Here is a 14740-nt window from a genome sequence, read left to right as displayed (position 1 = left end):
CTGCATTATTATGTTCAAAACCACTCACTATTTCCAAACATACTGTACCTTAAAAAAATAACAAAATAAATGACATTAAACAAGAATATTTGCATGCCTGTAAAGAAAGCAACATATTATATGACAGACCAGTTTTCAAATGGAATAAACAAACAAAGGGTTTTGCATCTGAGTTTTGCATAAAAATAAAAAGAAGCAAGTGTGACAAAGTTACCAGAAGAATTCTGGCATATTCTCAAGCACACTCCCAAAAGCTGTTTTACTTATAGTACTGTGTACTTTGGGAATATACAAAAAATAGCATAAGAAAAAATTCCTTTGAGAATAAGGACATTTCTATAAAGGTGAATAAAAAGTAATGAAATAAGCACAGTTGCGTGAAAATAATCAATGAAATGTTCATTAACCTTATATTAACCGTATTTGTTTTTTCTGTTTTTTATTATACATGTAATTGTTACACCCATTTGTCCATTTTCAATCAGCCTTTTTTTGCTTTTGCTAGTCAAATATGCCATAGCATTTTTGCAAATTAGAAAGTTTTCCTTCTTTGATTAATTATGACATTTAACTTTCCCCATGTGACAGTTAAATAGTAATTACTATATGCTCTGCCAGAGCCAAAGTAGTCACAATATAATTTGTATTAAATATGCATTTAATTATATATGGTATTTGTAATATATAATTACGCATCAAGATTTGCATTAGTTCAAAAGTTTATGGAAACTAATCAACATTTGCACAATAAAGGCCATTTCTTTGCAGTAGTAACTACTACTAGGGGAAAATCAGGAATTAGAAGCAAAACCTCTTACCTGCTTTTTTGGGGGTTCGGGTAAAGGTTCCTTTTACAGTTCGGCAGTGGGAGTTGTCGCCTCCACACACTCCGCACTTATCTTCCTCCTTGTCAGAACCAATCTCTTTATCACAGCCCACTTTCTAAGTAACGGAGAAACAAATTAATAATTAGCTTCAAAACTTTTCACTGCTTAACAGGACTTCACTCTTTAAAAAAAAAAAAGTTAAAGTGCACTGTCCAAAAAACTGAACAACAGGGTTTACATGAAAAAACTCATCCTAACATGGCTTAATTTTGTAGTCTGGTAAATGAGCAAATCGTTCCCTTTCAAAACAATTTTTATTCCCTGTTTAATAAAATAAAAGCTTGCAATTGCATGCACTAAAATGAACTGACTGTTGAAAGCAATGATAATGGTGCAGTATTATGATTACACTGGTGCCAATACTTCATTATCTTTTTTCAGTTCCTCATCCTTCTTCACCTCACAGTTTTTTAGGTTCTGCTGTTGGATATTTTAAACAGGGGCAGTCAGGAGAGCTGTTTGCTGTTGCACCGAAGCTATGCTGATGTGGTATGAACATGGGAGTTTCAGAGCAGAGCTGTTGGCAGCTTACCACACATTCTCCCCGCACGCAGATGCTGTAGGGATCCTTGTAAGAGCACCGTGTGCCATCATGCACCAGCTGCTTCATGTATGCCACATCGCTCGTCTCCTTCGACTGGCAGTACAGGTGACATCTCTTGCTGGCTGGAGAAAAATAAAAGGCACTGCTTAACTGTGGCTCTGTTTCATGTTAAAATGATGTCATTTAAAAATGTTTATCAGAGATATTTAGCCACGCAAAATGGAAGTTATAAGTCCTTTTTAATGGTTTGCTAATTAAACAATAATGATATTTTCTGCCCCTTGACATTTTTTCCATCTGTTATTTGCACACACAGAACTTTATTGAGTTTTTTTAGCTTAATTTCAAAATATAAGTTAATATTTAGTTTAGGAAAGTGATTCCACATTTAGAGTTTTTGCAGGTAATTTGTTCTGGCAGAAGGTTTTGCATATGTAAAAGGTTTTTAAGTTCTAAGATCTAAGACTACGTAAAATGCAGAGGAAATAAACTGCAGGCTAAAGCAGCTTATGTTTTTTTTTTCTAATATGATTTTATTATATAACAAATTTATTACAACATAAGTACTGTAGTCCAACATTTATATCAGTTATTAACAATATGCCACTCATCCTGCAATTATTAAACAATGATCTAGAAGTTGCACTACTTGCATAAGTTCTGTGCATGTTAGTCTCGAATTTGCTCAGTTTATTTGACTCTTGCAGTTTCCACTTTTCCACTTTTCGCTATTGATTCTTATGAATTTGCAAATTGAGCAAGATAAGCTGTAAGTAGCCATAAGGAAAGTTACCTAGGTGTGTCGGGGTGACCCACAGTAATCCTCTTTAATCAGTAATCAAATTAATTTGAACATGCTCGAATGATTTGCGGTAGAGATACTGCTTTTAATGACTCATAGGTCCAGCCTATAAGCACATCCATGGTTATTTGTGGCCTTCAGTAGTCAAGTGTAGACAGCACTGTGCCACGTCACCCAGGCGATAACTTTAAAGTAAGTTAATGAATAGTGGGATAAGTGATCCTCTCATATTAGATCATAAAAAATTTTTATGATATACGACACTATATGATATACGACATACATTTTTTTTTATGATATACGTACACTATTTTTACGCACTTGTACCAAATCACTGGCTTTTTTTTGTGCCTTTACCTAGCACAGACATGTTTTAACATAGCTCTCCCTGTAGCACCTATGACAGTATGTCAGAGGGTATCAGTGACATTCCAAGCTGCAGAGTGATTCGTAAAAAAGAATTGTGAAAGTGGGAACTTTTTCCAATATGGGCAATTTAGAAATGTCAACTAGCATAATATGTATGTTTTTTCAGTGTGGGAGTACCCGGAAAAACACACCATGCTAAATGCTAGCCACTACGCGACCGTTCCACCTGGGAACTGGACTTTAGTTGTCATTTAATTCATAATCATGTTTTAATCCTTGTCTGGTCCAAAATTTTAAATTTTGGTTTCTAAACATTCTCTCAAGGCAAATGTGTTACAGTCATTATTACAGCTGATATAAAATTAGATTTCTAATTTGGCAATAAACTTGTAGTTTAATCAAATTATGCAGTTTATTGTGTGTGATTTCTGTGCAGATAATAAGGAAATTGAAATCACAGGCAGTGTTAAAACACACAGCCATACTTTAATTCACTCTAGACTCCCACGGCAGCTTTCTTCACAACTTGTTGAGTATTCCAGGCTGCATGCTTCCTTGGCTTTGTATTGTACGGATGCCAAAATCTTCACATCGTGACCCCATATTGGGAGCTAATAAAAGGTTCCTGCTATGTCACATTTTACTTCTTTCCTATTATTATCTTATCAGAAGTTAAGAAAGTGAATACAATACACTAAGTATAGCACTCTAAGCATTTGTTTTGTCTTTTTGTTACAGTTCAAATCTGCACCCTCACTGGAGTGTGTGTTGAAGCATACGTTAAATGACAGTAATTCTAGTAATCGATTTCTTACTATTCTTGCCACAGATGAAGTTGCCTTTGGAACAGACACGGGGCCTATTTTTGTGTCAATGTATAGCGTTATTATCCTATAGGGTCTGCGTAGCAATTTTTTTTTTAATACATTTTATGTATTTATAAATTCAGGGCCTAAAGGTAAGCTCTTCTGCTAAGACATGATGAAGCTCGATGAGGGACAATAATCGATGTCCACAGTGTTTGGTAGAAGAGCATCTTTGAAAAGCCTTTACAGAGCCTTAACCAAACAGCATGTGATGCCAAAAGCAATGTGTGAAGCTCGCAGGCTGAGTAAATACTCAGAACTATTCATTATTTTCCCTCAGATGCTATGTGGTCACAGCAGGGTGTGAAGTGAACAGCAGACAATAGGCCATGCTTCTTTTTTCACACATTCCCATAGAAGGAACAAGAATAGGCTTGACTGCTCAGCACCTAGAAGTGGGGCATCTTTAAAATGTTGGAATAAAAAAAAGGACGTGGTAGCAGGCATGAGGCAAGTACAAGAGCTGCTAGTCGTGAAGCAGCAGCAGCTCGGTAAATTGCATCACTCACAGAAGCGACCTCATTCACACAGACAGATCCTGTATTCTATATCTTGGTGGCTGCTTCATACTTTGTATTGAATAATGACACCACCCAGCAGTGACCATTCATTTTCCACCTAATTTACAGGCAAAAAAAAATCCTGTGGCCACCGGTAATTGCCCAGAGTTTAATATACTGAACAGAATAGGCAATCAACCCCACTTCCAATGTCACCTTTTTTTGCAATTACTTTCTTTTCTTTGCACAATCCTTCGTCTAATGCATATGTATGAGGGTTAGTGCGTTTTGCATGCTGCTGTGTGCATAGTACCTAAACTGCATGTTCAATTTTACTACATAACATGTTGTTTAAACATCTCTTAAAACAGGTGCAAAAAGCTTGCCCTATCAGCGATTCCTCATGTGATGTCCATGGAAAAACACAGCTGAGAAATACGACTAATCTCTAAATTGTTATTGTAACAATTTATTTCATCTTGCAAATAGTTTTTATAGAGTCAATATTGAAATTGTATAGAACTATTCTAATCAGTAGTAGTAAACAAAAAGTTATCAAGTACAATCATATTTACACATGTTTTTTCATTGCCTTTCTACTGTATGCCTCAAGCTTTAAGGAGTTTCCAATATCCACTATTATTATCTACAGTAAAAAGCTTTGGATAAAGGGATCAATAGGGATTACCTGGTTGTCCTGAAGGACTACAGTTTACGACTAAAGAGGATTTTCCCTTTATCATTTACCCACGAGGTACTACTGTGTAAATGAACATCAATATATTACTTCAACACACACTTACAGATGAACTGATCCTTACTATCCATACAGGTGAATTCTACTGAAGTCCAGTATAGATTATAACTCTAGGCTTTCACTGTAACTGTAGCTAGGCCTGCACACTCACCATCTGGGTGCTCATATGGAAGCCAGTGGTGCTTGGTGTTCTGGTACTCAAAGTGGGAGTTGCGCAGCTGACACTGCTGGGCTCTGAAGTCTTCGAAGTGCTTGGGACAGTCATCTGTGTTGCACAGCTGGAACTCATAGTTGACCCCTGGGCAGTCCTGACCACCATTAGATGGACTGTTTTACAGAGTCAAAGGAAAGATCAAAAAAATTATTCCCTATCATTACAGAACACTGTGTAATTTGCTTGATTTTTTTAATTAAGGTATGGAATAGATAATTAAAACGACTGTAGGACTGCTAATTAAAATAGATTATTACAGCTTATAAATGCTATGATTAAATGAGAAAGATTGATTAATGTTGGTCAAAGAAATCGTTCTAATATACACTGTATGCCACCAGTCAAACGTTTGGACACATCTTCTAATTGCATGGTCTTTTTCTTTCTACGTACATTGTAAAAAAAAAAAGACGAACAGTTTAGTTTCAACAAGATGTTTAAATGCTCTGTGAGTCATTCATAACAGCTCTAATCTGAGGTCCTGTTAATTTGTGATTTCTGAGGCTGGTGACTCTAAATGAACTTCTCCCCTGCAGCAGTTTCGGTCTTGCTCTTCCTGGGATTGTCTTCATGCGAGCCAGTTTCATCATGATGAGTTTTGCAAATGCACTTGACAATACTGTTCTTGAAAGAACTATTACATGAGTTAGAATGCGTCCAAACTTTTTACTGGTAAAATAGTCAACTAAGGAATTAAAGACACCTGTCCAAAAATAAACAAAATTATATACATCATTACAACAAAGGTGTACAGTAAGAGCACACTTTTTAAAACTTAACATTTTCTTTAATGGCACTAATTAAAATGTTTTTAAAATTAGAAGCTATCCAAGAATTAATATTGTGATACCTGTAAGAAATGATTCTATTGGGAGACACTTGTAGAGGGATCAATGAGCACTGTTTTATGTTGAAGATGAGTGAGTCTCCACTGAGCTTAAAATAAGACGCTTATTGAGAATCATTGTTCCTTTAGATATTTTTGGATTGGCTTAGATGTACAATATGTTCAGACAATAAACACTTTTGTGTGTGCCAGCAATACTGAGATTTGATTTAGAAAAAACTAACATTTTAAAAGAAAGAAAATTTAAAGTTTTTTAATATTTATGTGTAAAGCTTACAAAACTGTGTGTTATGTTTACTTATTATTAAACTTATTTTCGGGTATTGTCCTGATGATTAGGGTGACAATAATTTCTAAACGTACGCTGGGTTGTTGCACTGACGTGTCCTGAAGCGTACGCCTGTCCCACAGGAGCGCGAGCATGAACCGTACTTGGTCCACACACCCCAAGCTCCGTCCTGCTTCACCTGGTTGGCATTCTTCCACATGCAGTGACCTTTGTAGCACCACTAGAGAAATTGGAAGACTGTTTGGTTTCTTCTAAAACAAACAACATAAAACAATCTTACAGTATAAAGATATGCTGGGTTTACCTTGCCGGGAGCACATTCTGTGCCGTCCAGTGGTGGCCCCTTTTTAGTCTTGCAGAAATAAGGGTTGTCTGGATGGCTGCACCACAGCTGTTTGCAAGGATCAAATGTTCGGAACTAAGAGGAGAAAACAAATATAACATGATATTTATGAGAGAAAAAGAAAATGATATGATGCCTATATTTCACTGGAGAGCTCAAGTGGGTTTCCTTTTCCATTGTGGGCAGTATGGCACTAACAAGATGATCAGACAATTCATCAGTCACTCCGTTAATCACTGACACTTTGTGAAAATGGTAACACACTGGCATAGATGTCTTTGTTCAGGGATTGCAGCTGCGCAATAAAATGCATGAGGACACAAGGCCTGCTAATTGTCTGCTGTAAATATGTTTTTTTTTTATCACATATACAGTAAATAGAGCCAATTGCTCTACACAAACTCCACCTACAGAAGGAAGTTTCCTCCATCTGCACTTACTGATGTGCATATTTTGTATCCAACTCCAAAATCAAAACGACACTGCTCATCCATAGAGTAATTGATGCCAGGAAGTTCAGGGAGCTGTGGCCAGTCGTGCTTGAATGGATCATCCAGTAAGCAATCATAGGAACTGTGAGGAACCAATAAAAAAACAAAAAAAACATCAGTTACAGTTCAAGACATTTTGTATGACTTTTAAAGACAGAGACAAAACACAAAAATTAAAAAAATCATTAATTCTTAAAGATCAGTGAAAGTTAAATAGATGGTTTGGAAGTGAAATAGGGCACAAAGGAGAGGAAAATGTAGTAATCATGCTTTTAACGTGGTTTTACATGAAGAACTACTGTTTTTGGGAACATATGTTTTTGTTTTGCTGAGTTGCTGCCCAGCAGGCATTGCTCTGCTACCTGAATATTTCATAAAGCCATTCAATGTAATTTGCAGTGTTTAGTTAGCTACTTGAAATCAGTTAGTCATGAAAACTAAACTTTTGCTTTACACTGAAATGAAATAATTGAACAGCATAACATTTTGTCAAGACAAAAAAATAAACACCAACTTGTTTAATAGGTAGAAAGTAATCATTTCATATAATATGATACCATTTAAATGCATATAGTTTAACTGAAATGAGTATATAAAAATCTACAGAGTTTAATCATTATTTTTCCTAAAGGGGTTGTGAAGCAATAGTTTTTTCTTTTTTTTTTAGAATTAGCTAATCATTCCCAGAACTATTTGGTAAAATGAGACTTAGAAAGAGGCAAAAGAGAATGCTTGAGAGTGTCAGTATAAAGATGACCTTAATTTTATGGTGTGTTAAAACTGTTTCACTCAAAGACACATTTCCAAAAAAGTTAGTTTATGGAGGATGGTAATAAAACTAAATGAGTCAACTCTCAAGTCTATGTACTATATTGAAAACATTACATCACCACATTGCTTGATGTTTTACCATGTGGATTAATTTTATTTATGCACTCTGATGATTGCAACATGCTTCAAAAGTTGGGTCAGTTGACTGTTTACCACTGGGTAACATGAACATTTTTATTAATAACACTTTTTAAGCATTTGGACACCAGATAGTATTTATGTATAGCTTCTGCTTTGCCATGTAAAGTGCAGTGCTGAAGGAACTCAGCTTTACCAAAGTGTTCTTGATGTCATGGATAAAGGTTTGTCAAAGTGATTCTGCGCCTAGATCAGAATATCCAGTCAATATGCATACATTTTACATGTGAGGGACTGGAGATCACCTGAATTCAGAGGTGGTTTTGATCCTTGTCCCTTATGCATTAAGCTTTAACTGTTAGTCATGACTAGATCTGCAAATGGGCGAGGACAGGCCTTTTTGAAAACTCCTTATCTACTATAACATAACTGGTTAATCTGTTTAACATCACCTGTTTATCATCCTCTTGTAATGTAAACTTTTCATAATGCTATTAGTCTTAAATTGGCCCTGTCACAACCTTTTTGGAGAATGTTACAGCCACCCAATTTGAAATAGGTTTATATTTTTAACAAACGATTCAAATAACATAAGAAATAATCAAATAATGTGTTGTTGTGTTTTGAATATAATACATGGTATATTCTCTTTACCATCTTACAGATTTTGGTTTTATGCCAAATTTCTATTCTAATTTAACTTGGAATTAAGGGTTATAATTGAGGTGTATCAAATCTAAATGAACAATAAAAAATACTCTCCATAGCCCATGTCCAAATAGGAATACGATACTAATTGATATTTCAACAACATAATAAACATTTTTAAAAACCTGTGAAAAATAATTTGTAAAAAAAAAAAAGTTGAAATAAACAGGAATTCAATTTGGTTGTTTAAGTACCGGCTTGGAAAACATACTGCTTCTGGTTATTATTTTCAGGAATCTGCTCAGTTTTATAACTGCATTTGTTTCTCTAAAAAAACTGAGTAAAAAGTAATGTAATGTTCTGTCACTATAGGAGTATAGAAGCACTATTTAACACAAAATAGAAGTCACCATATCAACAAAAAGTCACTTTACTTAAGTAACCACTATTTTTTTTTTATCTGTTTATTACAAGCTGTAAATTATGTGCGGTGTCTACCATACACTTTGTATTAGCTATTAATATAAAAACCACATATATAAATACTGACTTTCACTTATACATCAATACATCTGGCCATCACTGTATATTCTGCTTTTTTTAATAAAGGTTTTTTGGTACGTCATTTATAGTCATTCAACTCATTCATTAAGTTGAATAAATGCTTCAATAAAAGATTTCAGCCATCGAGGTCTTGATTTAATTTTAAATAAAATTTTATTTTAAAAAATCAATGCTTAAGCAAATCTAGAGGTTATTCCATGAAAAACACTTTTAAAAGATGTTGTTTGCTTTTTTAAGTCAGAAGTTATTCTTACCTATTTGCAGATGTGACTGTACTCTTTATGAGACCATTCTTGGAAATAATAAAACAATATTGTCTGGTTTTCATGATATATTTATCTCACACAGCAGCTTTTCTGAGTCTACAGCCCAATTCTGCTTAAAATAGTAACTGTTTAACATTTCAGACCATTTCAAACTGACCTGAGAGAGCGGACAACTAACACATGATCACCTGAAGCAAAGCATCAGTGGTATAAACATCCTTATTAATAAAAAAAAAAACATACATTTTAATCCATTGCCAGGGGTTTTAAGATGATGTATCCAGATAAGGCACAAAAAGGTGATCCAACACAAAAAATAGTGTAATAATAAGTAAGAATTGTCAACCTATTGTTTTTCACAAGAGATCATATACTAAAATACAGAGTTCAACTGGTTTATAACGGAATGCAACTGGTTTATAACGATATTGTCATAATTACTTGTTATAATTGTCCGGCTTCTTCAAAATAGATAATTGAGAAAGAGTAAAAAACAGACTCACTGAATGTATCTCTTCAGCTCTTGTCCGCTGCACATTGACCAGTGATAGCGGTGGAAAGCAGCTTGTACCAGAGGGGCCATGACACTCCCCATGGCTGTCTCATCACCACAACGATTACCTTGTCCATCATGCTCCATTCCCAGCCTAAAGACATAATAGTGAGAGAGAGAATTTGTAATCTGTGGTTTTGGCTATGTATGTATTCAAATAAATGTAAATGCAGTAATTACACATAATTGACCTTTTTTTTTTTTTACATTATGCAAAGCAGTCATGCTGGTGTAGGTATTATTCATAAACTCTGCTGTTATAGAAATTAATTAATCTTTTTTTGTTTCATTGTGCACATTAATGAATACATGCATTTTTAATTAAACACACATTAATTAATGGAGGTAAGTATCTGGGGGAAATTATCTATCTTTGTCTTGTGTGCATTGAAAACAAAGTGAGAAAGAGAAACACAGAAGGAGCAAAACCAAAAAAAAGTTGATAATAGCACAAAGAAAGGAGAGAAGGAGAAAATGACAGAGATAAAACAGTGATTAATCTTTGTGGAAATGAAATGGCATTGCATAAACATTTTTTGCTTCAATTAATAGACAATATTGTTTGACTGGGGTTTTAAAACGACGAATATATAAACTGAAACTGTCATAACAAGAAACAATAATTGTTTTCAGTAAACCAAATTCAATAATGGATTTTCGAATTAGACAAAATATCTCATAGCACTCACTCACTCATTCTCTATGCCGCTTATCCAGTAAAACGCCTGTTTTACACAGTATATATATATATTTTATAGAGATTTACTGTACTGATATTTATCTATGAATAATTGTGTGAATAGTATATTCGACCTAAACCTTAAATTACAAATAAATATAGACAGATAGATAGATAGATAGATAGATGTTTCGAGTCATTGACCAATGATCAAGACTTTACAGACTTTTATCAGTAAATGTTGCTCGCTCTACCGTTTAGCGATGATCTTTTAGCTGTCAGAGTTGTATACACACCATTATTATGTCCCAGCAGTGTAATAATAATGATCATAAACCATTTTTTTCCTGTTCTATTAATTTGATTGGTCAAGTAGCACAGCAAGAATGCATACTTTTAGTATAACCACACTGAGTATAGCTGTTTCACCATCGGTACTGGAACACTTTTTTCCTACAGTATTGTTAGCAACACTATCAGCGGCAGTGAAAATCAATGCATTTTTCATGAATATAACCTTTACACTGAAATATGAAAGTTTATCAATATTACCTGAAGAACCCTAAACCAAAACACACTAATGAATGTCAGCAACCAAGCCAGCCTGCCAGCCAGGGCGTGCTTTAATTGTGTGTAGCTTTTTTATGAAAAATTTCTTCTAGCAGAGCGAAAACAAACAGAACATTTGGCCATACTGTGACAAAAATGTTACCAACTCTGTAGTCATTTCTTGTTTATAAAATAATTGTATAAAAGCAATCCTGTGGCTACAGCAATAGTACTAATGATTATCTGGATTATTTGGAATTTAGAATGATAACAGTTAGTCCTCTGAGGCTTTAATAAAGTTCATGCACTTAAAGCACTACAGACTTTTAAAAAACCTACACATGTCCAGTCTCGTGGGCCACTACAAAGGCAGAGGAAAAGCCATCTTCATGATTCAAAGTGCAGCTGCGAACTGGATGACACATCCCAGTGACAGGAGCATATCCTGGAATAAGAGATTGAAAGAAAAGCTTATAATAAAAGCTTAAAGCAATCATGCATAATTATTAATAATGAATGACAATTATGCTTGATAATGAATAATGTATATAGAAAAAAAGAATATGTGTATTTCCTTGCTATGTGAAATGTGAAGTTCTTCTTCTAAATAGGTTCTGAGTGCAGAGAGGTACAGTACAGTATGTCATGTTCATGAGACAAGCTTGGTGAACTTTGAAGGCTTCCCCCTGGTGTCTCTCTCTTCTTCTTTTTACTGGCACTGTCTTCTTTTTCTGAGGCACCAGTGTGATTCAAACATCCTGTTGTCTATTGGCCAAACACAAAGTCTTTGAACAAGCATAGAAACAGAGCTGCATGAGGAAGTTGAGTCTGAGATGGGCACAGACCCACTATACTCTCCATCACCTGATTGGCTTCCTGTCCAGACTTCTCTTCCTTCTAATGCCCTGAGTGTCTGAACAGAAAGGAAGGCCCTGCTATTAATGTGGATGTCATGGGGTGGAGATGAACTGCCACCAAGCGCAGGATGGTGTGGAGACCGTGGCTCTGCATCCAGCACAGAACTGCCTGCTACATGTTTGGCTTGTTGAGCCAAGAAACAGTGAACTCTTTCAGAAACTCACGGAAAAATAGCGAGGAGTTGTTTTCCAGTTCTCCAGAGTTTTTTAGCCTAGCACAAGGCTATGAGGAATTCCAACCTACTGTCTAGAGGGCGAGCCCGACCCAACAAATTACTGAAAAGGAGGATCAATGATATTTGAGTGGTCTTCTCAACTTGGTTTAGGTACAATGCTGTATGCCAGAACTTTAGTAAGGTGCTGCCGAGGAAGCCAACATTGGATTGCCGGAAATTGAGCCAAAAGATATCGTTATGCAACGCTGTAACTTGGTGTTACAGTTGGAGTATGGCTTACTTAGTAATGGGTATTGCCACTTGAGACTGTTACCACTTGAGACTGTTACCACTTGGCCTGGCTAAAAAAGATTTGCTATTCTGCACAGTTAAAAGGCTCAAACTACTGCATGGCGAGAGAATAGTGTGAGCAAATCTCCCAAGACAACGGTGCACACTGAGGCTCATCACGCCTGCAATTTACAGCTAAGTATCAGATGGCTATGTCTTTGTTGACTCAGTGATGAGAATATTTTGAGTTATGTCACACTGTGAAAATTTCATCACCGTCAGCTTACCAGCCTAATGTACCATGAAACAATTTACCAAAAATCATTTGTTACAGGGTGATGGCCCTGTAATACACAATCAGTGCAGGAAGCACTGCTTACAAATATAAAACTACAAAGGAGCACATTATCACTTTTGATGTCAATAACACCAAAGTCACGTCCTCTGTGGGGCATTCAGAGTAATTAATATTTACAGTACCATTAAGAGAGTATTGCTATGTATTGCAATACTTGCAACTTGCAAGAAATATTTCATATAACCAGAGCATGACCATGAAAATCTAAAAAAAGTATTTGTTTAAGAATTAATAAAGGAAGAAAAAAAAGTAAATTGTAAAATGACAGTAGGAGTGCTCAGTTCATCCCGATGAAAATTTTTTTTTAAAAATGTCATAGAAAATATGAACGTTCACTTAAGTGAAAAGATGGATATAAAAATGCCTTTCGTACTGTTGTCTGTTTGAATATTAAACTTTATAATAATTCCTCTTTTTTAACATTCCAAATGATAAACATATAGTTGTGCTCAAATGTTTGCATGTCTTGGGAGAATTTGCAAGATTTGTGCCATTTTCTAAAAAGAAAACATGAGTGAGAAGGCAAAACAAATGCATTTTATTTCTTATAGGACTCAAGCTAATATGTGCAGTATAACAGAATACCACATGAAACAAAACATGGCAATAAAGAAAATGGTGATGTAATCCCTGTTCGAAAGTTTGCATACCTTTAGTTTTTAATATCGCGTATTGCCCCTTTTTCATCAGTGCATCAGTGATGGCGTGCAGTCTTTTGTAATAATTGTGCATGAGCTCCTTCATTTTCTCAGTTGGTATAGCTGCCCATTATTGACAAAGTACTTCCAGTTCCTGTACATTTATTGGTCGTCTTGCATGAACTGCACGTGTGAGATCTCCCCAAAGTGGCTCAATGATATTTCAGTCAGAAGACTGTGATGGTCACTCTAGAACAATTTGCTGCTGTACCCCATGGAGCGTTAACGTGCCCTTGTGCTTTGGATCAGTGTCATGTTGGAACATCCAAGAGCAACACATGCGCAGCGCTCCTACTGTAGAATGAAAATTGTCTGCCAGTATTTTCTGCTAACATGCTAAAATTATCTTGCAAACTGTTGATCACTGGGGTTGAGATCAGAACTCTTCACAGGTAATTCGACTTCTTCTACTCTAACCTTGTCAAACCTGTCTTTATAGACCTCACCTTGTGTACAGAAGCCTTGTCATGCTGGTACATGTTTGGGCCCCTTCCAGTAAAGAGAAATCTTACTGCTACATTATATAAAGATTCTAAAAGAAATCGAATGCTTCGGTTTGGTGAAGAGTGCCATGTTGGCATGATGATCAGTGGTCAGGTGTCTACATGGCTAAATAGTGCAGTATCAAAGTTGCATTGTATCATCTCGTTTTTTTCAATTGCACTTACTACTTTGTTCTTTCATACCAAATATTTGTCTTCTGCTCATAAAACTTGCAAAGACTCAAAGATCGAAATGAAACAGTTTACTTGCACAGAAAAAAGGAAAAAAAAAATGCTTAGAAATCAGATAATAGATATGAGCTGGATTTCACAAGTATATTAAGTAAATTAAACAATTAAACAAAAGCTAAAGGCTAAAATGCTAACATCACAGAGGACTCACAGATATAATAAGCAAAGTATCTGTGTAACATGATTAGATGATTAGATAAGTCACTCAGGATGAGTCGAGTGTAGTGTTTAGAAATCAACAAAAGCGCTAATTCAAGGCCAGCTGAGTAGAAATGCTAATCGAGAAGCCAGATTTCTGAAGGCCAAGCACACAACTCTTGTACAGTATGTACCATACAGCTTATATAGCATCTGTTTAAAAAAAAAAAAAACGTCTCTCACACACCCGTATTTAAATTTTAACCAAGCACTGTAAGGACAATGCTAGTTATCCTAACCCATATACAGTATGTACAATACTTCTAAAGTATATTTTATTCAATTCAATGACTGTTATTATTTTATAATCCA

General features: G+C 35.4%; 1 protein-coding gene across 1 annotated transcript in view; it reads right to left on the bottom strand.

Moving 5' to 3' along the window:
* adamts3 (ADAM metallopeptidase with thrombospondin type 1 motif, 3) overlaps nt 1–14740 on the bottom strand; it is an 89118-nt gene that overhangs the window by 18242 nt on the left and 56136 nt on the right. The window contains exons 8-15 of the mRNA XM_053480920.1: nt 11417–11522; nt 9800–9943; nt 6859–6991; nt 6380–6493; nt 6150–6295; nt 4877–5052; nt 1420–1553; nt 819–942 (exon numbers count right to left, since the gene is read on the bottom strand). Coding sequence (XP_053336895.1) covers nt 819–942; nt 1420–1553; nt 4877–5052; nt 6150–6295; nt 6380–6493; nt 6859–6991; nt 9800–9943; nt 11417–11522 — 1077 coding nt within the window. The remainder of the gene's footprint in view (nt 1–818; nt 943–1419; nt 1554–4876; nt 5053–6149; nt 6296–6379; nt 6494–6858; nt 6992–9799; nt 9944–11416; nt 11523–14740) is intronic.

Source organism: Clarias gariepinus, chromosome 21 (assembly GCF_024256425.1).
Source record: "Clarias gariepinus isolate MV-2021 ecotype Netherlands chromosome 21, CGAR_prim_01v2, whole genome shotgun sequence".
NCBI lineage: Eukaryota > Metazoa > Chordata > Actinopteri > Siluriformes > Clariidae > Clarias > Clarias gariepinus.
This window is presented reverse-complemented; position numbering and strand designations above follow the sequence as displayed.